Raw genomic sequence first — 23,942 nt, forward strand, 5'->3', positions numbered from 1 at the left:
CCGCCAGGGAAGGAAGCGAAGAATCAACGGTCAACGGTCAACGAACGACTTAATTTTTAATACAGTCCAATGAAAAAAACTGGCCACACAAGAAAAGAGAGGGCAAAAAAAAGTGAGATAGTGGAAGGGAAAGAAGAAGGTGAAATATAAAAGAGGACCAAAATATAGGTTTTGGGATGAGAGGGTGTGTGCGTGAGTTGGGAGCAAACAGGAATGACGACGCTTGTCCGGAACGGCACGATGACGTTTAGCCGCCGGTATAGATACGAGCCTCTGGGCCTCAAGTCCGTCAGCTACAGACGCAGGAGAGCCAAGCAAAGGCAAATCTTTCTCACCACCTACAGGTTAAGTTCCTTCTCCCAAGATTTCCCTGCAGATTCCAAACTCACTTCTTCTTCATCATCTTCGCCTCCTAAGCTCAAGAAGGTCGCTGTTAAGGTTAAGAAAATGGTAACCTCTGTTCTTGTGTTCATGCGAACTGGTTCTTTCAGATCCTGCAATTCTAAGTCCGCCATCTCTGCCACCTCCCCAGCTTCCTCCAACACCAAAACTTTCTGGCCCTGATTGCTTTTATCAGACGCAGCGCGGCAGTTCATGTACTGCGATTGATGCTGCAGGCTCGCAGTTTTCTTGAGTTTTTAGTTATGGAGTTAAATTAGTTGTCTTCAGAATCACCCTCTTGCTTGATAGTTCATCTTCTCTGGGAAATCACTTCATTTCTGTGGCTTTATGACCGTAATAAGCAAGCAGTTAATTAGTAGTTTAGAGGGTGGTTTCGAATTTCAATTATGTGTATATATTTATAGTGATAATGCTTATATTAAATACTAATCCGATGTTACCTTCAAAGTTTCTTTGGTGGATGATCCCGGAATACAGTACCTTGTGTGATTGGGGCAGCAAGCTAGCAATCGTAAGGCAATTCAGATCGCAAGAATTACTGAAGCAAGGCAACTTGAAATTTTTTTGAAGGTGAATAATTTCAGTAAAGTTTTGCGCAGACTGGTTTGAAATTGAATGACGGAAATAGCATAACGGGATTCTGCAGTGAAGGGAGGAAAACGACGGAAACCTAAGCACCGAACCAAGTTCATTGTTATGGTAAAGCGTATAACATCGTTTTAGTAAAACACACGACCTTAGCCTGAAACTGAAATTCCACGCAATTATTTGAAATCCGAATTGGACGTTGAATTAGAAAGAACAACAAGTCGTGGTTCTTATACTTCAACAAATTAAGCCGAGAGTCGAATTGTAGCATAAAAATTAAATAAAATTAATATTTATATACATAAATATATAAATAAAATATTAATTTATTAATGATATTTAAAATTTCAACATCAAAGGCCATATGTCTAAATTATTGGAACTGAAAGCATATTATTACGTCACAACTCACAAGTCTCTAATTTCAATATCAAAGATTAAATTGTTAGAATTGGAGGTAAAGGTAAAAGGAGAAATCAAAAATTAAGTTTGCACTGTGAAAGAAAAATTAAAAATTAAAAAAAAGAATTAAAAAAATTATGAATTTAAACAACTTAACTTAAATTACTTTTTATTTTGTTTTTTTGCTTTGAACTGGGAGTAAGCCGCTTCAGTTTCTGAGTTAAATTCAGTTTGCTTAAAACTGTCAGAGTCAATCGGGTCAAATTTAAAAGCGATCCTAATGGTTGAATAAGGGTGTTTTGTTGAACACGGCTCACGCGGTTGTGCATCCTTTTCCTGACTTCGCTTTGCATCATGTGGCTGCGACGTCAGTGATACTTTGCATTCCCATAAAAGTGAAAAGCGACTGCGAATTTCAAATTGGCCTTGGCCACCGCTTCTGAAATCATTGATACTCATTGCTTTTACAGTTTTTCCCTTGCACAATAAATTTATGGTCATTATTAATTGTTAATGCAATTATAACATATCAGAATATTATGAATTGAACACAAAAATGTATTGAATATCGCATATTCATAAATCATAAAATATGTTGTTGTTTTTTATTTCATATAACTTTTTATTCTTCCACTCTTTATTCGCATTTATTTTTTTTAAATTGTTCACGTTTTTCAAGAAAAAATTGAATGTTAAAAAAATTAGATACAATAAAAAAAACAATTACTATTACCTGTACGAAAAGAATATATGATTTGCAATTTAAAACAGTTACATCAAACTTATGAAATTGTAGTTCACTAAGCTAATAAAATAATAATAAGAAAAATCTAACTAGAAGGTCTAGGGGACCATAATCTAAAATTGTATCCCAAACTGCCCTGTTTTTCTAACACCCTACAAAATAGGAGAGGACATTGGAGGGCAGGAAAATTGACTTGAGTGTTGGACTGTTGGATCTCACTAAGCTCTGGTTCTACAAATGAATGTTAGTGCTAGAGATAAAAGAATGGTAATATGGTGACACATAGATAATGATCAAAATTTAAGTTTTGGCACATGATAGCTTGGTTGAGCAGGTTTTGGTGAGTGTATATACAGGGCCATCAAGGTGGAGATAAATATTTCAAACCCTCCCATTACTAGAATATAAAAGGGAAAAAGTACAGTGAAAGACTTCTGGAACATTTCATTTACAAATAAAGATCAAATGTTTCTAAATTTACTTTGCTGCTCTGCAGAATCAAAGGGTGAAATTGTGATTAAATTTTAATGAGAAAAGACAAAACTATTTCTCACTTTTTTAAAAAACCTCTTTACTGTCACCGACCATCAAACCAACCATTGAAGCTTCGATACCAATCATTGGATTAGTGAGAGAGACAAATTAAATTTTTTTAAAGTGATCGGGTGGTTTGACTGCATATTCCCTTAGCCATCAAAAGAATAGTTAATCATTAGGCTAACAATTTCTTTCAATTATATAATATAAATCTTTATATATATTTTTAACTTTATTTTTACTTTATTGATCTAATGGCTAACTATCTTTTTAGTAGCTAAAAGGGTGTAGATTCAAACCCCTTCCTGACTCCCTCATTGGTCAGTTTGGCCATCGGCGCTAAAGCTGCGATGGCCAGTTTAGTAGGTGGTCTAGCCATCAACATCGGAGCTCTAACAACTGGCGACAATGAAGAGTTTTTTTTTTTGTTAAAAAAAGAGTACAAAGTAAGTTTATCTTTTCACATTAAAATTAAATAACAATTTAATCCTTTAATCTTGCAGAGTAAATTCAAAATCATTTAATCTTTTTTTATAAATAAAATGCTTCATAGGCCTTTCATTGTGATTTTTCTATATAAAAAATATATTTAGAAATGAAAAATTTCAACCATATGGGCTATGCTTAAAATAAGAATGAGTTATCGCGAAGACAATGAGTCCCCCAAATTCTAGTTTGGACAACCGTCAGGCTATATGACCATCCATACGCAGCAAAATCTTCAGCCATTAACTTTCTCAAAGTAGAGCAACTACTTCGTTCCCCTTCAAAAGCAACATCTTTGATCAAGAAAAGGAAGAAATGACCCAAAAAAAAAGACTTTCTTCATTGTTCATGAGAATGCATTCTTAGCATTCCCAGGTGAGAAAAGGGTAATCATCCTTGATTTGTCGCCGCCAGCTACTTCTGAGGTGCTCTCTATAGAAGCCGCTATCATTGGTCATCCATCCACTCATCGGCATCCACCACCATGGGTGCCCCTCTAAGATACGCTGTTCTTGACCCTGATGGTTTGCCTACTCCTCCTTCTAGCCACCGTAATGTCCCTCGTTACCATCAACTCGACCACCATCCCGGTGAGTACAGTTGTATGAAGTGCTTCTGTTGCTGCTATTGCGTCTTCTTCTTCCTCCTCTTCCTCTTTTATGCCACCCTCGGTTCTCTCGTCTTCTTCTTGAACCCTCAACTTCCTATCTACATGGTTGATTATGTCAACGTCAAGAAATTCGATATCCCCAACGGGACTAAGGTCTACACTGAACTCAATGTCATTTTAAAAGCACAGAATCCTAACAAACAGATTGCCCTAAAATATGGGGACAACAATTCGGTGATAATAATGTATTCCGATAACCACCTCTGTAGTGGACAAATCTCGAGTTTCCAACAACCTCCAAAGAACATCTCCATAATGAATGTGAGGCTGAAAGGTCAGAGTACTATTGACTCCCAGACTCAACAAGACTTGATGCATGATCAGAAGGAAAAGAAGATTCCTTTGGATGTCAAAGTGAACGTTCCCTTGACGATCGTGATCCACAGCACACGTTTGAAGGAAATCTCAATTGTTGTCAAATTCAAATTGACCGTGGACAATTTGCATCCAGGTCAGAAGATTAACGCTGTAACATCAAATTTTGAATATGGAGAAGAAGAATGAATGTTTTTCTTGTTACCGAGAGTCTCGTTACATTTAAAGAACAGAAGAAGAAATTCAAGCTTTTCGCTTTCACATTGAGAATTAATGAGTCTTCTTCTTCTTCTTCAGCTATAAAGAGAGGTTACGATGATTGGAACAGAAGTAGCCGTATCTAATAAACGCTGAGACGATGGGAATCCTAAAATGGCAGACTCATGCAGAGAAATGAGGGACAAAAAATAGAGAACATCAAATTCATTTTTTAGTTACAAATTACTATACTACGACCGATTTATTACAGGACATCTCTTGAGAAATTCATTTTCATCTGAATATGATGATGTGTGAGGTCTATCTTATCTTAATTATGACAGAATCACCACTGATTATTAAACAATGATTGTCTCTTTCGTTAAATTAAACATCCTACCTATCCAAATCGAGGCAAATTTCTATCTTGCTAATTGTAATGAACTCTAAAACTTACTCAATGATAAAACACAATTCAACTATGCTCAATAACAATTCCAAATCCAATTACATTTGATAGCTTCGAAGGAAAGATCATAGAGCTTCATAATGATAGAAATAAGGAAGCATAAAGGATAGAGCAGCCATAGAGTACAAGAAGGAAAGGAAAGAAGTCACAGAAGGTAAGATGAGAGAAATTCAACAATCATGGGTTCATGGCTAGAGGGAAGAAGAGAGACACTAAGGAAGAGGGAAGCTTCACAAAATTCATCCACTTTTGTCAGCATTTTCTCCATCAATATGTCTTCAGTTCTTCCCTACTCATCCCTTCTGCCAAGGCCAATGTAAATGGCCCATTAGTGCCCTTTTCATAGTCCAGGTCTACAATGACATTAAGCTAATTTATTACACTAATTGTCAGTTTAAGAGTTTCAGACACCTGGTAAGGTTTAAGTTGTAAATCTAAACAAGTTGAGAGAGTGAATTCAAGTCACACAACTGTAGAAGCTTGTGAGATGAGAGATCTTCAATCCAGACAGTAATGCAGTTGCAGCAGGTACCACTTGAGGTGGTGCATCATTGTGAATTTGTGATGATTCAAGATAACTTCTAAGGGACTCGTGAAATGCAAACCCTAGCAACAAATGCAATCAAGAACTCATATAATCACTAGGTGCTAACAATCAAGAACTCATATAATCACTAGGTGCTAGTTCTAGTGTTTGGTCGAGAAGAATTTAAATGAAAGCCTGAGAAAAACCAAAGTCAGAAATTGTGCTCCCATGAGTTTATTGACTGCATAATTAACAAGCAATACAATAACTCGATAAGTTTCACAATTCAATTACTGGAACTTGAACACAGTTTTTTGAGTCCTTGATGAGGAATTATAAAGTTGATGTTCTTCCACTGGCAAAAAGGCAAAAATTTTCCCTCAATGTGTATGTTTTGAAAAACATGGTTCCCCATGAAAACAAAGACAAAATCTTTTATTAAGACCATCCACCCACCAAGTCACTGTTCAAAGCTTCAAAGCACAGATACAGGAAGCAAAATCATTGAAAGAGATTCAGTTCACAAAATTAAATATGTGACATCTCTATCGGGAATTTAAAGACATGCAAGTATATTTACTCGGCAATACCAGTGAACTCTAGGATGACTAATTACGCGACACAATATTCTTCTAAACTAGCTCAGTTTTCTGTCCCACTTATTTATGAGGGCAATTACAGGGAAGCCTTGCTATGCAAGGATCCATCTGAATAAATAACTCTGCAACCTTAAAAATATTCTGCTCTGACAAACCTTGTTCCTCATCCAATCCATTAGTTTTATTAAGTCATCAAGCATAGCCCGCAAAACAAAACTACCCAACACAACATTCTCACAAGCATAACAACCACCACCTAGAGTGCATTTAATTCAGAGAAGAACAGCATCGATGCATCATATGATGCTTCGTGGGATTAAAAAAGTCGGTGATTGTCGGGTTATTGTGAACTAATAAGTGTACTTTCTCACGTGTTAATCGAGAATGACACGATTAAAAAAGGGAGTTTGAGAGTGAGTGAATGACCTGGGTTCGTGCTAGCTTTCGAAATCACGCTCGAGTATTCTAGTATGTCCACGGTTAAGGACCCCACTTAGCTAAACTGGAACCGGAACATGAGTTGGGTGGCCAACCCAGAATTACATGTTTATAACAGAGAGGAAGGTATGAGAACGTGACATGAGAGGTGGACGAAGTGGGGGTTTGATTACCAGTTTCTTTGACGAAAAATACCAACACCACTGAAGCCTCTCGTTTTCTTTCTCTAGTATTTTAAGGCTACACGACGAAAGAGAGTGAACAGAGATAGAGTCACGCTTCCATCATGTCAGTGTCGTCTCTGGCCAAAAAGAGAACTTTGCAAAGCATAGCTGGTTTGTCAGCGCTTGCTGTTTAAGGATCTGTGCAAATGACTCAGATCTCTCGTGGGCCTAATCTTCGCTAAAGCCTGCTTGTTGATCTGTTTCTTTTTCTTAGTTCAACTAACCAACCGAAATTTTAAGAGTAAGCTACTTTTCCCCCTAATTAATATGAATATGAATACTATTTAAGATATATCGATAAGTAAGCTTCGTTATAATTTATGTTTTAATATTTTAGAGCTCCATGGAAGAGATTTAATTTAAGTTGGTTTAATTACTTTAATAAATGAGTGGTTCTTTGTGCTGAACTTATTGGCTAAACAATTCACCAATTCAATAATTATCATCAGTCCATTGAACAATTAACCACGTAGTGGATTCACAGTGGTCATCATTATCTTCGAGCGCCTTAATTACCACAAAATATAATCAATTACTTTAATTAATCTATTGGCCATTAAATCAGCTTCCTCGTCTAGCCTTGCCTCCGATCCCTTTTAGACCTTTTCGGTTTTCATTGATTTCCCAAAAAGTCTCTGCAAAATTGAAAATAAAAAAGGCTCGTTAATTTGATAATCTTACCAGATCTATACTAAGAATGAGACATCAAATTGGGATTTTTTTTTCATGATGTTTATATTTTTATTAGGAAAAAAACATAACCCTTTATTACCAAAAATAACAGAATCAAAACATAAAATTGTAGTAACTTAATCTCACATGAAATTCTTTTCTGGGAGAATAATCTTATCCGAACCACATTGTTCTTGCAATCTCAAAGTAGGTTTAATAGGAAGACGACAAGTGCACAAAGGAACTGGTGAAGTGGGGAAGTTTTTCAACGAGACCACAACTGTCTCCTTCTTCATAGGGACCCTCTTTCAGCCCCACTCTCCTCCACAGCCCTCCACTCAACCGTCTTGTCGCTTCAGTTATTCTTCCTTCTTCCTCATCCCTAGCCTTCTCAGCTTTCCTTTTTCTTTTATTTCCCTCTCTGCAAAACTAAACCAGCTCCAACTCTATTGCTTAATATAATTCTCGATTGTTTTACGTCGTACCCAATGAACTCGCAGATCTCTGTCTCATTTTAGGCATGTTGCACATCTTGTTCGGGTGGTCCAAGGCATCAAAATGGTAACTTGATCACAAAAGTTGAAAACTTGACGGATTTATTATTCTTCATCTTCTGCCTCTTCTGATAACTTGTATATGATTGATTAACTGCGTTTCAGCAAAAAGGTGATCAAAAGAGCTCGGTGCAGGCTCAAGCTACTCAAGAACAAGAGGCAGGCAATAGGGAGGCAGTCACGGGAAGATGTGGCTGAGCTTATAAAGTGTGACCATCATGATTTTGCTGTCAATCGGGTATGTTAATGACACATGCATCGGACACGAATGAATTTAATGAACATAGATAAAATTATACAGAAAAAATTGAAACTTCAATGTCAAGTTTAAAGCTTCGCGGCAAGTGTTACATGCGTCGGCGACGCTATATCGTTGCTTGTTCGTTATCTCTCTAGTCCCTCATGTCATATCCTCTGTTTAAATAAGAGAAGGAAATCTTTCTATCAAGAACAATAATGGCTTAGTTCATGTTGGATTGGAAGGTGGGTTTTGACTGAACCAAGTTGCGTAGTTTCCGGATTTCATGCAATTTGATCTTCTTCTTATTTATTCAATGAATCTTTGCAAAATATTATGGATTTCAGGTGGAGCAGCTAATCAAAGATGAAACTTTAGCAGCAGCTTATGAATTGTTGGATCACTTCTGTGAATTTATCCTGAGCCAACTCTCCTACATCCGAAGGCACAAGTACGACTTGCTACACAGTTAAACATTGATCAAACTGGTTCCTTCGATTCTCTTTCAAGACAATGATTTTAACTTCTTTAACTTGCCAAAAACAGGGACTGTCCAAACGACATCAATGAAGCAGCTTCGAGCCTGATATTTGCATCCGCAAGGATTGGGGATGTTCCTGAGCTTTTTGTCATCAGGAAGCTCTTTGGACAGCGTTATGGCCAGAGGTTTGCAACTGCTGCTGTGGAGCTACTTCCTGGGAATCTTGTAAACAATCAGGTTTCCCAATTGATAAAAAAAAAAAATGAAAAATTCCCCTGAAGTTTGATGCCTTTATTGGTCAATTAATGTGTATTTATATAGTGAATGATGTTTCAAAATCACAGTTAATAGAGAGCCTCTCTTTGAAGTCTGTGCCGGATGATCTCAAGTACAGAGTAGTTGATGAAATAGCTAGAGACCACTGCCTCCACCCAGAGCTTTTGGCTCTTGAGTACTACCCTGATTGGCAACAAATGCAGGTAATTTTCTGTTAGCCACTGTATATGTGTTGTGAAGAAGAAAATGATTCTTTATATTATTTAGGGGTTGGGGGGGGGGGATTACATATTAAAGGTTGAAGAGGTAAATACACACATGAAACAGAGAAGGCGGCTCACTCCTCTAGATCCATCCTCACATTTAATCTTTATATATGTTTATCTTGTTTAGTGGTGCTAGATTTATAGTCAACTCTTTTGCACAGAAGAAGGAAACCAAAGAATATCAAGTTGAGGAAGACGGTTGCCCAATAGATGCTAAAATTGCAGGACCCGAGATACATTTTTCAGAGGTTGAAGAGATCCAGAAAGAAATCACTTGTGTTGATTCGCCTATCAAGAAGTTCTTGTTCAAGCCAACTAGTTCTTGTTTTCTGCGAGAATCTAACGTAGCTGATGCTTCTGCAATAATTTCTACTGTTCAGAAATATCTCCCTTATATTCAGAGCTTTCCTTTACAAAAGATGGAGAAAATGCGAAACTTCGCCAAGCTACTTCCTCGTTTAAAAGGCGTAAGAGAATTGGTAGAATATGATAAGATCATAGAGGAATCTCAGTTTTGTGTGTCAGAAGATGGATCCTTTCATGACCAAGGCCTATTCAAGTTCAGAGAAAAAAGTCGATTGCGTTTTGATCATCAAAGTGATTTAGGTAAACTGGGATCAGAAAGCGACAAGTCAAGCAGGAGGAGCTCCAGAAAGAGCAAGAAGGTACATGAGAAAAGATCAAGAAGAAGATCAGCATCACTTGAAAACCAATGCATAATGGATATTGGCTGCTTGATATATTATCATAAACCATCAAGAAATACCTCTTCTCACAGGACTTGCTCAGGTTACCGCTTAAAGCCCCAAAAGCATTTCACAGAAGCATTTCGACGAGCAGATTGCGCTCACAAGATACTGAAGCAGCATAATTCCTCAGAAATGAAACGAAATGCCTGCAGCTTGGACCACCCCTGCTATTGCTCAGCTCATGATGATGATGGAGACTGTTTGGAAGCGTTACAAGTGAATCCAGACAGAGTCACAAGACCTGTACAAAGTGAAGAAAAACCAGTTTCGAATGAAGAATCAAACAAGGGAATGAAATTGGTTTCCGTCCCTCAGAGAGTAGTGTATAATGTATTCACGTACCCAGATTGCAATCAAACAGAAAAGCAGAAGAATGGAACACCAGAAGCGTTTGCAAGAGCTGCGACGATGCCCCCAGAACGCCAGAAAGCTCACAGGGACATGATGGTGAGGACTTATTCATGTCCGTCTGAATATCCCAACCATGTTCATCCCAAGTTGCCAGACTATGACAATATAGCTGCCAAGTTCAACTCTCTCAAGAAAGAACATCTCCAGAACAAAGTGACCACCTCGGATATTTTAGAAACAACATCAGCAGAATAGGGCACGCGTACGATATCCAGTTTTCTGTATTTTCCCATTCAAATGGTTTTATTTGTGCATTATTGTGTTGATTTCCCTTGTTGGGTTTTGCCGTTTTGGCTATTTAATATGCTCCTCACAAGTCATATCTTAAATATAAGAAGGAAAAAAAAAACAGAAAAAATTTTTTATTCACTTATAACTCAATTTTCAACTATGATTTATTGCGACTTAATTTTTTAACATTTGACTTATTTATAACTTATTCTTTATTTTTTAAGTTTTTTTTAAGAGATTATCCTTATCAAATAAGAGGGATAAAAGAAATGTTTATATCTTGCTTTAAAATATCCTTCTCTTGCTCTTTAATGTGAAATTTAAATTAATATAAAAAAGAGCATAAATAAAAGTTAAAGAATTAAGTTATAGATGAATTAAAAGTTAAGGAATTAAGTTATAACGAGTTATAATTGAGGGACTGAATTATAAATGAGTTAAAAATTGAAGAACTAAAAGATTATTTTTTCCAAAAAATATTATAATTTTTAACTCATGTGTTACATGCTTAGTGTCGATAATTAATATTAATTTATTAAAGAATCATAAGTTTGTTCACCAAAAAAGAAATTATAAGTCTAAGACTTAAACAAATTATAATTTGAAGTCAGATTAGAATGGAATGCCTGCCTGGACAACTGAAGCAACATGCAATTGACTTGTTGATAAGCAACACCTAACATTCTCTCCATCCCAAATCTATCGTTGTTTAAGGTTTTACATATGGATTAATAAATCATTGATTAATGTAAAATATTACTCCACGCGGACTAAAATACCCTCATGTAATCCCCATTCAAAAGTAAGAAGAAGAGATAATGAAATATAACTATAGATAGTTGAATAAATTAGGTATAGTTGGAAAAAAAGAAATTAATCAATATTTTGTGAAGGAGTAAATCCAATATTGAAATGTTAAAACATTAACAGTTTTGGAACAAGAAAAAAAAAACTAAAAGAACAATTTTGGAATGAAGGAGTAATGAAATTAAAGTACTAAAAATGAAACTAAGGGATCAAACATACACTTTACATCTTTACGCAATATATAAGATAATATCATAATAGTATGGGAAAATATATATTTGAATCTTTACACTTTGCTCAAATTTTATTATAGGTCCGTACACTTTTTTTTACGTGTTCTAGGTCCCTATACTTTTTTTTAGTGTTCTATATCCCTCTATGAGCGATATTATAGAGATCTAGAATATTAAAAAAATAAAAATATAAGAATCTAAAACATTAAAAAATGCAAAAATTTATAGTAAAGTTCGAGCAAAGCACAAGGAGCTAAAATTATATTTTTTCAATGGCATGGGTGATTAGGTGTGGTGTTAAATTGTTTGGGAATCTTGTACATAGATTCTCATTTACATATCCACTTTGTCAAAATGCTACAAATTGACCAAACCTTTTGGCTTAGTCATGGTACGCTCATCCTTTAAGGTATAGCTCTCGAATTCGACCCTGCCAGCAAGCAGTTTCACTTGCCTGTTAAAGAGAATGCTATAACAAAATTGACTGAAAAAGTTCGTATTGAAATGCATTTTTTCGACAGGATAGCCGCATTGATAATCTTCTCACAGTGTACTAATAATATGTTAATATTTAGCTGATGAGAGTGTGATGATCCTTTTTCTTGTCACAATACTCTAAAAGATAGTTGCAAATCACTTCAAGAGTAAATAATGGCACCATTGCATGGGGTGTACAATAGAATGTGCCAAATTATTATTATGCACTTTAAAATATTTTAAGAAAAAATTAATCTTTTAATCTTTTAATTTTTAACCTTTTTATAATTCAATTCTTTAATTATGACTTGCTATGACTCATTCTCTTAACTTTTGACTCTTTTATAACTCGATCCTTCAAATTTTAATTCATTTATAATTTAGTCTTTTAACTCTTATTAGTTCTCTTTTTTTTTTATGTTTCTTAGATCTCCCATTAAAGAACAAGATGATGGTATTTTAGAGCAAAATATGAGCATTTAATTTATTTCATCCTTCTTATTTGATGAAGATAATCTAAAAACAATTGAAAAAAGGATAAGGTATAAATGAATCAAAAGTTAAGTGATTGAATCGCGATAAATCATAATTAAAGAATTGAGTTATAAAAAATTATAATTGAGAGATTGCATTACAAATGAGTTAAGAGTTGAAAGATTAAAAAAATTATTTTCCCATATTTTGATAAAATGACGCTATGCATATACTAATTGTGGGCACCGACAATTTCTGTCTGATTCTGATATGTCCAAAAACTTATTACATATGCATGTCGGATTAGAGGAAATATTATTAATAGGAATTCAAATAATTGGAGGTATAAAGATAGAGAAAAAAGAAATATAAAATTAAAGGGACTTCAAATACAACTCGAAGGAAAGCCTACGGATCTATTGAAGTGTTGAACCAAAACTCATGGTTTGCGAATTCGATAAATTCCAAAAAAAAAAATAATGTGAATAATATTCCTAAAACAAATAAATTGTATTACTTAGATATAAGATAATCATTAAAACAGGACAATGAATAATTAATTAGGAGGCCAATGTGATTTTTTATTTTTTTTGGCCAACAGGCCAATGTGATTAAATAGCACGTGATAGTTATGATGGGATATTTGTACTGCCGAGATAGTTGAAAATAGTCCACCGACTCACCGACTTAACGAGCAGCATCGCACACTTTCTTGTATTTGCCGAAAGTGAATCTTCGGAAGTGAAAGAATGTGACTTCTTAAGTTTTTTGTTTTTTTGACCAGCGACTTCTTTAGTTTTATCCTTAAAATATATAAGTTTTCTAACACATACACACACGCACAATGTATCTTAACCCATTTTCTTTTGTCAAATTATTCAGAATTTTCATTTACTTGCAGACAAACAATCTTATAAGTAGCTTCTAGTATGTAAATATGCTTCATGTAAGGCAAACCAGTGATTAATTAGGATGCCATGTATATGAACTTTTTAGCCCCTGGTCGATGTCACTGTTAATTAAGCTACTTCTGAAACTTGGAGATCTTGTGAAAAAAGAAGAAGAAGAAAGAAACTATGAGATCCTTTTCTTAATATTTCGTTCTAGCTGCTTGTAGTGGGGGTGAAAGAGAATTTAATAAAAAAAATGGTATTACTGCACAGTTATTGCATGCATTTGGGAGCCAGAGCACGCCATCACAAAGTACATAGGTTTATTCATCCAACTTAAGAACACTTGAATATAATAAATAATTTTATATCGTTTTTTCAGAACGACGTGCAGGCTCATAAAACATAGTACCACCGTATCTAGACGATTCTCATTTTTTTAATGACTTAATACTGGGAGCCAAGTTACGGAAATCATCTCAGGTATGCGCATCATATTTTTTTAATAATATTTAAAAAAACTAGGGAGAAATTTTGTGAAATTTTAGAGTGACTGTCTGAAATGTCGTGATCACAACTTAGCGTCTTGGCCTATTATTACTACAGATACTTGTTCCTATTTGCTTCTTTTCATGCGGCGTTTATATAAGTCTCTCCCCTGTTCCCTCGATGCCTCTAACAAGAAATCTCTCCATTCCCTACTTTCGGGTTCTGCTCTGAGTACTTGATTTGATTGAATTGGCTCTCCAAATCTTCAGAACCCATATTTCAAAATTCGATTTTGGTTTCTTTTATTTTCCCTGCTATATTCTTTGACTACATTGAAGCTGGGTCCTCCGAGTCTTGGACTTGGTTCGTTTTGATCAGCTTCTCCATCCATCTCCTTTCTCTGCTTACAGCACCTAAAAGGTCTCTGTTTATCGGATGGATAGATTCACTAATGATTTTGATGGTACTCCAATCGGAGAAAGTCCAGACTCGAGGCTCGAGGGACAACCATGGAAGCCAGTTTTTGATGAAGCTTCCATCTCAAATCGGCCGGAGAGTCAGATCCTGCATCAGCCCTCTGCTTCTCTCAATGTGCCTTGCCCTCCTTCATCTTCTTCAGGAATCACGTTTCCCTTCGCCCTTGATGAATCTCCGTACCAATCTGCAACCACGAATAATCAACTTATGAAATCTTTCGCATGCCCACCATTTTTAGCATCAGAGTCAGAACGTGATCAGCATCATCATCATCATCAGCAGCAGCAGCAGCAGCTTCCACCATTACATACGACTAAGCTCTACAGGGGAGTCAGGCAACGCCATTGGGGCAAATGGGTGGCTGAGATTCGTCTTCCTAACAGTAGAAATCGCCTCTGGTTAGGCACATTTGATACTGCAGAAGATGCTGCTCTGGCTTATGATCGCCAGGCCTTTAAGCTCCGAGGACAGAATGCTCGGCTCAATTTCCCCGAGCTCTTTCTCAATAAAGTTCCATATTCAACTGCTGCTTCTTCCTCCTCCTCCTCAAAGCAGCCTGAACCAGCAGGAGAGAAGCAAGAAGTTGCTAGAGATAATGCAGCAGAGAAAGGGGTTTCAGAGGAGCAGAAATTGGTTTTGGGAGACATGGAAGCTTGGTACAATGCGATTCCACAAGGTTGGGGACCTGAGAGCCCTGTGTGGGATGATTTAGACCCCACCAACAACCTTCTGTTTCAGTCACAGTTTCCTTTTGGAAATCCAAGCCAGCAAGAATTTCATGATGTTAATGAATAGTGCTCGGAGACAAGAAGACAAGACAGGACCAGATTGTTGTTCCGCTTCGTCCTGTGAAGATGGATGTTTCCCTTTAAAAAATGAAACCTTTTGGAACTTCAAAACTCTGCATCTTGTGTAAGCTAGATACAGCTGACACACCAGAAGCTTCTGCAGTGATAGGACTGCATGATTTTGTTTCCGGGCCTTTCAGGACACAGGCGAGATCAGGCCCCTTGAGGCTTATGAAGATTTCAGGTGGGCAGTTCACTAGTTTGTAGTTAAGAGCATGGGCATGGCAGAAGGAGACGTTTTTGTGGTTCCCTTCTCTATTCATTTTTCAGTTCCATTGACTCATTGTCGTGTACGAGCAATTAAGTACTACCTTACTCGAACTATAACTTCGTGCTTCCTGTTTCAAGGAGCAACGAGTACTCTCTCTATTTATTCTCACCTGACAGTGATCTTTTAAAAACTTTTCATGCTTCTGTTTAAAAGAAATTTTATAAAATCCATAAAACAGTTATCATTGTCTTTCATTAGAACTCTTAATAATATGTATATTGTTGAGTAATTGGGGTGCGAAGAAGAGTTGAGATAAATAAGTAAAAATTAGATCATGGAACATTAAACAAAGGGGAAAAAAAAATAATTTAGGACCTAAGGATATTAATTTCAATTAAAAACTATAAAATATTAAAATTTTAATTAAAAATCGTGGTCTTTAATTGAGATAACAAACATATTTAACTTCATAAAATTGTTTTTCACTAAACACTAAAAGATAACAACTTATGTTTGTATTCTTTGTTCTTCTTTTTGGGCACAAAAAATTTACTCTCATATAGATTTATCGCACATGAGAGGGGAGAAGATGTAAAAAAAAGTAATACATATAATGACCTATTATCAAAGAGGGGAGAAGATAATGACCTAAATAATGATCCACTTCACTAAGTTTTTGCCTAGATTTTTTGCATCCAAAGATAACAAAAAACACAAACATAATTTGTTATCTTTTAGTATTTTTGTGAAGGAAAATTTTATAAGTTAGATATGTGTTTTATTTCAATTAAGGATTATTGAGATTTTAATATTTTATGATCCTTAATTAAGATTGATGCCTTTAGGGGATCCTTCATTATCATCTTCCCTTAAACTAAATTTAAGGAACCTTTTTAATTCATATGAATTGGCTAAAGATTGACTTATAAAAACGGAGTGAGTGATTTGGTTTTGGTTTCGTTAACAGAAAGTTGCCTCTCAAAATACTCAAATTCGAAACATTTACCGTAAGTCAATATAATATAAAAATGAGATGAGTTGTATTATTCATAATTCATTCTAGATTTTAAAAAACTATAACACTAAATATTTAATTATATGTGTTTTTCATAACTCATGAAAAATTACTATTACTATTACTAATGATTATATGAACATCGTACAAAATATTAAAATTTGATAATACTCAAATATTTTTTGAATTTTTTTTATTATTTACAGATATCCATTATTTAAAGATAGGTAATCTTGTTTAAAACATAATAAAAAATTAAATATCAGCATCTTTTTTAAGTCAAAATTTAAAATTTAATTCATATTGTGAGAAATTAATTCATTTCGTTAGACTTAATTTGCAACTTTTAAAATTTTAAAAAGTAGCCGAACAACATCTAAGCGAAAGTGGGCTTTCCTTGGAAAAGTTGTTTTGGGCCAAAACCTCTTCAATCTCTTTTTCCTTAGAAAAGTTCATGGCAGTTGTACGTATGTACTTTTGACGGGAGACACTGTTGGGCTTTGTCGGCAGCCCATGTCATTGGGGAGATAAAAGGTTAAGAAGAGAACCATAGAGGGTTTAAGAATCAAATCAAAGAGAAATAGTTCACTTCAGTTCCGCTGGATTTGTCCGATGGGGTTAATTTTGTTAGGCTTGGTTTTGCACATCACAGTTTGAATACATGCTTACTTTTTTGAAAAAAAAGCACTTGTATTTGTATTTATCAATTTTCAATTTACGCTAAAGAAGAATTATTTTCAAGGGGCGAAAATTTCGTAAACAAATAATTCACGTGGTCTTCCTAACACGCAAATCATTACTAAAAAAAAATGCTTTTTTCTGTTTTAAATAGAATACCTCATTTTTTTAAAAAAAAAATTAGAATTAGAATGTCTTGTTCCATCCATTGACTTTGAAGTTTGTATGCATGTTACGATTCCTCCAAACTTTGATCCATTCGAAGCAATGTAAGAGTTAATTAATTCACACCCTTTTAATTATTATTTTTTCTTGGTCAAGGTTAATAAATCCACCATCTACATCATGCCATTGACTAGTTTAAATAAATAGTTACTTCAAGCTGCCAAAAAAAAAAAGCAAAGTCTATTTTAGTTCAATTATTTTCATAAAAAGAACTTATATTCGTTTAAAGAACTTAAAATTTCACGACATATAACCATTTCCTATTTTAGCCTTTAAAAAATATAAGAGCTTCAAATAAAATTATTGAAATTGCCGAATTGATGTTGCATAAGTGGAAAAGGAGAGGAAAATGATAGAACTTTATTTAGATTTCATAAATGAGTTGGTCATGAAAAGGTAGGCTATCAAAAAGAACAAAAAGACTCTCTCCTCGGTGAGAGCTCTATAACTCTCTACGTATTAAGTGCGTGAGAATTGTGAGGTTTCAAGTGTGTAAGGGTTAGAGTTGAAAATAAAGGCCATTCCTAAAGGGTCGGGCCTATAGGCCCATTTAAATAAGGATTCAGGCTTGAAAAATAATGGGTTTTAAAGTAATTGGGCTTTTAGGCTCAACCCTGATAAGCCTTAAAAAAATAAACTTGAACTTGGATGACCCTTTAAGCCTTGTTATCTTTTTTTTTTTTTGCAATATATGTAAAAACGGTATATAGAGAAAAAACATAAGGCTTAAACCTCACTAATTTTTTATCTCTTGACTTTTACTCTTTCAACCTTCTTTGTTTGATCCAAACACTCACTCTCTTAGCTTGAAGATTGAAGATTTCACAGCCACTTATCTGCTTTCCCGTCAGTTGTTGTTTATCTCTGACTCACTCAGCATCTCTGCTCTCTTGTTAGCCGTCGGTTATCCTTACCTCCTTTTTAATCTCTGCCTTACTCATAATCACTTAGCTCTCCCTCCCACATTTTCCTTGCCCTGTCACCCTCACGTATATTGCATCTACTCTCCCTTACACCTTTCATGATCTTCTTTCCACTCACAGTTGTTATCATGCCGTAGGTGTTAGGCGGCTAATATTTTAATCTTTAATTATCTTATATGGGTGCTCTGATTCTTATCAAGTTTAATCAAAGTAATTATTTTTTTTAGTTAACTAGAGTAATTACCTTGGTTTATTTTATGTTTAATTTTAACATATTCTAATCAAATTATAATATTAGTTTTTTTATTTTTTTATAATTGAACTTATAGGTCCGGCCCTGAGCCCTTTACATAAGGGCTAGGCCTCAAGATTTAAAAGAATTTTAGGAAACTAACCTTCAAGGCCTGAACCTTTAAGGGCTGGGCTTGCTTGTTTCCCAACTCTAGTGAGGATTGATCGGAGGTGTGGAGGATGACGATGGAGATAAGTGTAAGGCAATATGAGATGGAATCAGGCGAAAGTAGTCATTTAGGTAAAGTAATTGATGATTTCATGTGGAAGGATGAGGATTGTAGAAAGACATTAATTGGGAAACTAACTGTTGAGAAGGAAGTGAATCGTCTTACATTTAAGACAATTCTACAAAAGGCTTGGAATCTAAAAGATAGATTTGAGATTATAGATGTGGCTTGCAATGCTTTTGTATTCACCTTCTCAAATGAAGACGAGTGCCAAAAAAATTCTTAAAGGAATGCCTTGGTCGATTAATGGACAATTATTAAACATACAAGAGCACAAGAAATTTTATGTATTTAATGAAGTATATTTTAGGAGAAGTCCAATTTGGATCCAGCTACACAATATTCTATTGGAGGCAATGTATGTTGAGAGCGTGATTAAGATTAGAAATCATGTGGGAGAAGTTGTAATGGTAGGAGATTCGAGGCATGGTAGAAGGTTATTGAGAACTTACTTGTGTGTTTATATGCTATTGGATTTGAAGGAACCACTAGCTAATGGATTTTGGATTTCAAAATGAAATGTGGATTGTAAATGGTGCTCTATACCTTATGAAACATTATAGAATTTTTTTTTCAATGTGGTCATATTGGTCATAAACTAAGATCTTATGGTTCACTGTGGTTGATATTTATGGTAAGTCTTAATAAACCAAGGTATGGAACATAGCTATTGGCTAACCATGTCAGAACTTAGGAGGAGGTGATAAGATTGGTAAAGGAAGGGTAGTTTGAGACTTTTCAAACTAAAAGACATGGAGAGAAAGAGATCAAGAAAGGGGAAGATGATAGTGTTAGAAAGAAGACCTGTGAATCTGATGCAATATCTAACAATTTGTTTGTGATTCAAATGAGGGGAGAGAAGTCTAGAAAAAGTCAGTCAAGAATGAATAGTCAAGCTAGAGGTTTGAAGAATAAAAAAAAACTAACCCAAAAAAGATGTTGACTGTGTTAGGAATTTAAAGGTTGGGCCTCTGTCAAAAGGGCCCAATAGATGGAAGGATAATATGTGTAAGGAAGTAGAGATAAGGGCTAATATTAATGGCCTAGATTAAAACTGTGTTGGTAAATCAAATGAGCACCTTGCATTTGATATTAAGGAGAATGAGTGGGCCATTATGCCTTATATGCAGAAAGTGATTAATAAGGTTATTGAGAAAGTAAAGGTGTTGGGAATTAAGAGAGAGGCTTTCAAGGAGTTGGGCTCAAGTTGTTTGAAATGAAGAAAGATAAGTTTGGAGAATGTGAGCTTGGGTCAAAGCAATAATCTAAGAAAAGTTAAGGCAAGGATGTGAGAGGGAAGTCAAAAACGAAGGAGGAAAGTAGACAACCGAAATAAGGAAGGGAGTGTTAATGAAGAAGATATGATGAATGTGAAAAATCTTTATAATAATGAAAATTTTATATTTAAAGCTCATGGTAAAGGGGGTGGAAGAGGTAATTGTGCTAAAGGTAGTGGTGACTGGCCTCAAACAGCCATTAAGTTGCCATGATACTTATTTTATAGAATTGTTAGGGTATGGGAAGAGCCTTAATAGTTCATAAATTGGGGAAGAGTTTTTGAAGAATAATCCCTCACTAATCTTCCTAATAGAAACCCGAATGTTAAATGAGAAATTGAAGAAAATTCACAAGAAGTGCCTTATGGATTTTGATGTTTATATGGAGTCGAGAGATAAAAGTGGGGGTTTGGCTCTGTGGTGGAGGAAAGATGTGTATGTAAATGTTTGGCATGCATCCAAGAATATCATTGATGTAAGTCTTTCTTTGACTGTGATTAAGGTTCCTAATTATATGACCTTTATATATGGTGCTTTTATTAATGAAGAGAAAGAGATAGTGTGGAGAAAGATAAAGAGTATACCTAATAGTGTTAGTGGTACATGGTTAAGTATAGGAGATTTAAATAATATCCTTACAAGTTTTAAGAAATTAGGAAAGAGGCTGATGGATTTGAGGAGAGCCTTGAATTTTCAATTGATGTCATATGATTGTGGGCTAATGGATTTAGAGTTTAAGGGGGCTAGGTACACCTAGAGTAATGGGCGTGTGGGGGAGGGTCATATGAAGGAAAGGTTACACAAAGTTGCAGCTAATGTGGAGTTTTGTGAAGCCTTTCCTAAGGCTGTGGTCCTGCATATTAAGCCTCTTAGTTCAGACCACCATATGTTGTTGGTGGATTATGAATACAATTACTCACCAGTTGATAAAATGTTTAGATTTGAAGTTGTTTGGACTGAATATGAGGAATTTTTACAAGTGGTTAAGGATGGATAGAATGTCATTGATATTCAAGAAAGTAATAAAGTTGAGGAATTGATTGAAAGGTTGAATAATTACAAGAGATTCATGATGAATTAAGTAAAAAGGCTTTTCCTAATGCTAGAAGAATCGTTGAAAAGTTGTCTGGAGAATTAGAAGAGTGTAGAAAAGGTGTAATGATTGTTAAGGGAAAAATAAGGGCTGAGGAATTAATTATGAAGATTGAAGAAGCCTGAGATAGAGAGGAGAAATTTTGGTGACAGCGGTCTTGGATCAAATGGTTGAATATTAGAGATAGAAATACAAGATTTTTTTTCATTCATGTACAGTTCAAAGAAGGCTAAGGAATAACATGACAAAGTTGAAAAATAATTGAGGAATGTGGATGGAGGAAGAAAAGGAGATAAATGAGGCCTTCACTAATTTTTACAATAAACTGTTTTCTTCCAATGGTAATCTAAAAATGAAAGAGGTCTTAAATTTTGTTAAGAAACAGGTGACTAGTGAGGATAATAAGTTATTGATGTGTGAAGTCTTGGTTGCATAAGTAAAAGATGCAGTCTTCTAATTGGGTGGCTTGAAGGCTCTAGGTCCAGATGGCTTTTTTGGACTTTTCTATCAAGTGACTTGGAATGAGGTTGTTATTAATATAGTTATGGACTTTTTTAATAATGGTGTTTGTTTAAGGAAGTTGAATAATACTAATGTCGTGCTTATTTTAAAGATTAGAAATGTTGAATGTGTGGGACAATTTTGACCTATTAGGCTTTATAACTTTGCTTACCAAGTGATTGCCAAAATCTTAACTAATAGATTGAAAGGTTTATTATTGAGAATTATTTCAGGCAATTAATGGGCTTTTGTAGCTAATAGAATGATTCATGACAATAATATTATTGCTCATGAGGCTTTCCATTATTTGAAGAATAAAAAGAAGGGTGAGAAGGTTGAAATTGATGTTAAAACAAATATAAATAAAGCCTATGATAGGCTTGAGTGGTTTTTCATTGAGGAAGTAATGAGAAGGATGGATGTTAAAGTGAATAGATTTCAATAGGGCATGGATTGTGTTCAATATGTGAGTTTGAATTTAGTAGTTGGTGGAAAGAAGATTTCTAAATTGAAGATGGAAAGGGGAATAAGACAAAGAGATCCATTTTTTCCTTATTTGTTTATATTGGTAGTAGACATTCCTTCCTCTATGATATAATGGTATGTGGATATGGGAAGATTGAAGGGTATTAAGCTTGCAAGCAAGTGTCTTATGCTTTCACATTGCTTCTTTGTGGATGATGCTTTATTCTTTGTTAATGCTAAAAGGAATAATTGTAGATTGTTAAAATCAATCATGGATGCTTACTGTAGGGCATTAGGGCAAGCTATCAATTTTGATAAATCATGTATTTTCTTTTCTAAGAATGTAGGAGATGAGGTAAAAAGTAAAGTGTTTGAATCTCTTCACATAAAAGATTGTGAGAATCCGGAGAAATACTTAGGCGTTCCTATATTATGGGGAAGGTTTAAGGTTGATGCTTTGGCATGTGTGAAGAATAAGCTGGTTATGAAACTATAGGGTTAGAAGCAAAGGCTATTGTCTTTTACTGGAAGAGAAGTTATAGTGAAGGTAGTTGCAAATGCCATTCCTATTTACCCCATGTCATGCTTTAAGTTCCTTAAGAAGGTATGTGCTAGCTTTGATAGTACAATTTTTAGGTTTTGGTAGGGGCAGAAGAAGAATAGGGTAAAATTAATTAGAAATCCCAGAAGCACAGGAGTAAGGCTTAAAGGGAGGGTGGAATGGGATTTCATGATTTTGAGAAATTTAATCTGGCACTTTTAGCTAAAATAGCATGGCATTTGTTGTAAAATCCTAATGATCTTTGGTATAGGATTTTGAAAGGTTCATATTTTCCTAAGGGTGATTTTACTTCAGTTAAAAAAAGGACATAAGTATTCTTGAGGATGGTCTAACATTTTATATGGAAGAGACCTATTGTTGGCAGGTTAATAAGGAGGATAAGGTGAGCTTGTTTAAAGATAGATGGTTACCTACTGTTGATGGATTTTCTTTATGAAGGCATGCCTTGAATGATGAAATGAAGAAACTCAAAGTTAGTGACATGATTACATAGAAGGTAGGATTTTAGGAACATGGATAGCTTGCTTACAAAGGAAGATGAAGAGACAATTTTGAGCATAAGACTGCCTATTGTTGAAGGGGAAGATGAGTTTATATGGTTGAGGAGTAAGGATGGGGTTTATACTATGAAGTTGGGTTATAAGGCTGCTATGAATATGAGAAACAATAGAATAATGATGTGCAGAGTAGCTCTTATTAAGCTTCAAAGAAGCTATAGAACGGTGTGTGGAAGATTAAGTGTCCTCTTAAGGTGAATCAGTTTATGTGAAGGGTAGCAAATAATGCTTTAGCTACAAAAGAGGCTTTGTACAAGAGAAATTGTGCAGCTGATCCAAAATGGGAAATTTGTGTAGCGCAGTAGAATCTGTGGAGCATATGTTGTTCTTTTATCTTTGGGTTAGATTGTGTTGGTATAGATCTCCACTAGATTTAAAGGTGGATAAATTTGGAAATGGCTAGGCTTGATAAATGGTCGAAAGGATGGTTAGGTGGAAAATAAAATTTTAAAGATTTTGATATTGCTTTTTTTACTTGTATCTATTAGGAAATTTAGAAGACTAAATGTAGCATTGTAATGGAAGGTACGGATATTAATGAGGTGGGGTGTTTGTCAAGGGCAATAAGATTAGTAAGGGATTTTAAAGAAAAAAATGTTTTGAAAATGAGCTTTAAGATAACTCAAGTTCTATGTGGTTCAATTATATAGGCCGTTCTTAATGCTGGTTTGTGAAAATTAATTTTGATGCTGCTTTTTGTTATAAAAGTGGTAAAGCTGTTATAAGTATTGTTGTGAGGGAT

At 35.0% G+C, this 23,942-nt stretch overlaps 4 protein-coding genes across 5 annotated transcripts; all 4 read left to right on the forward strand.

Moving 5' to 3' along the window:
- The first annotated feature begins 95 nt into the window (after positions 1 to 95).
- Positions 96 to 849, forward strand: LOC129314383 (uncharacterized). Its single transcript, XM_054957818.1, has one exon. The coding sequence runs from the start codon at positions 214 to 216 to the stop codon at positions 562 to 564; it is 351 nt and encodes a 116-aa protein (XP_054813793.1). The 5' UTR covers positions 96 to 213; the 3' UTR covers positions 565 to 849.
- Positions 850 to 3,705: 2,856 nt separating this feature from the next.
- Positions 3,706 to 4,544, forward strand: LOC129312989 (uncharacterized). Its single transcript, XM_054955799.1, has 3 exons — positions 3,706 to 3,923; positions 4,040 to 4,281; positions 4,443 to 4,544. The coding sequence occupies exons 1-3, from the start codon at positions 3,883 to 3,885 to the stop codon at positions 4,487 to 4,489; spliced, it is 330 nt and encodes a 109-aa protein (XP_054811774.1). The 5' UTR covers positions 3,706 to 3,882; the 3' UTR covers positions 4,490 to 4,544.
- A 3,001-nt stretch (positions 4,545 to 7,545) lies between these two features.
- On the forward strand, positions 7,546 to 10,562 carry LOC129312745 (uncharacterized). Of its 2 annotated transcripts, none has more exons than XM_054955432.1 (6): positions 7,546 to 7,832; positions 7,931 to 8,063; positions 8,411 to 8,514; positions 8,610 to 8,769; positions 8,889 to 9,023; positions 9,248 to 10,562. In XM_054955432.1, exons 1-6 carry the CDS (start codon positions 7,792 to 7,794, stop codon positions 10,439 to 10,441), a joined length of 1,767 nt encoding a protein of 588 aa, XP_054811407.1. In that variant the 5' UTR covers positions 7,546 to 7,791; the 3' UTR covers positions 10,442 to 10,562. The 2 variants fall into 2 exon arrangements, with proteins under 2 accessions (XP_054811407.1, XP_054811406.1); XM_054955431.1 differs by having other exon boundaries at positions 7,547 to 7,832; positions 8,610 to 8,781.
- Positions 10,563 to 14,006: 3,444 nt separating this feature from the next.
- Positions 14,007 to 15,481, forward strand: LOC129312494 (ethylene-responsive transcription factor ERF053-like). Its single transcript, XM_054955136.1, has one exon. It carries the CDS (start codon positions 14,283 to 14,285, stop codon positions 15,117 to 15,119), a length of 837 nt encoding a protein of 278 aa, XP_054811111.1. The 5' UTR covers positions 14,007 to 14,282; the 3' UTR covers positions 15,120 to 15,481.
- The last annotated feature ends 8,461 nt before the right edge of the window (positions 15,482 to 23,942 follow it).

The sequence above is a fragment of the Prosopis cineraria genome, unplaced genomic scaffold (genome assembly GCF_029017545.1).
Source record: "Prosopis cineraria cultivar Desert tree isolate PC_DT_omini unplaced genomic scaffold, ASM2901754v1 PC6, whole genome shotgun sequence".
NCBI lineage: Eukaryota > Viridiplantae > Streptophyta > Magnoliopsida > Fabales > Fabaceae > Prosopis > Prosopis cineraria.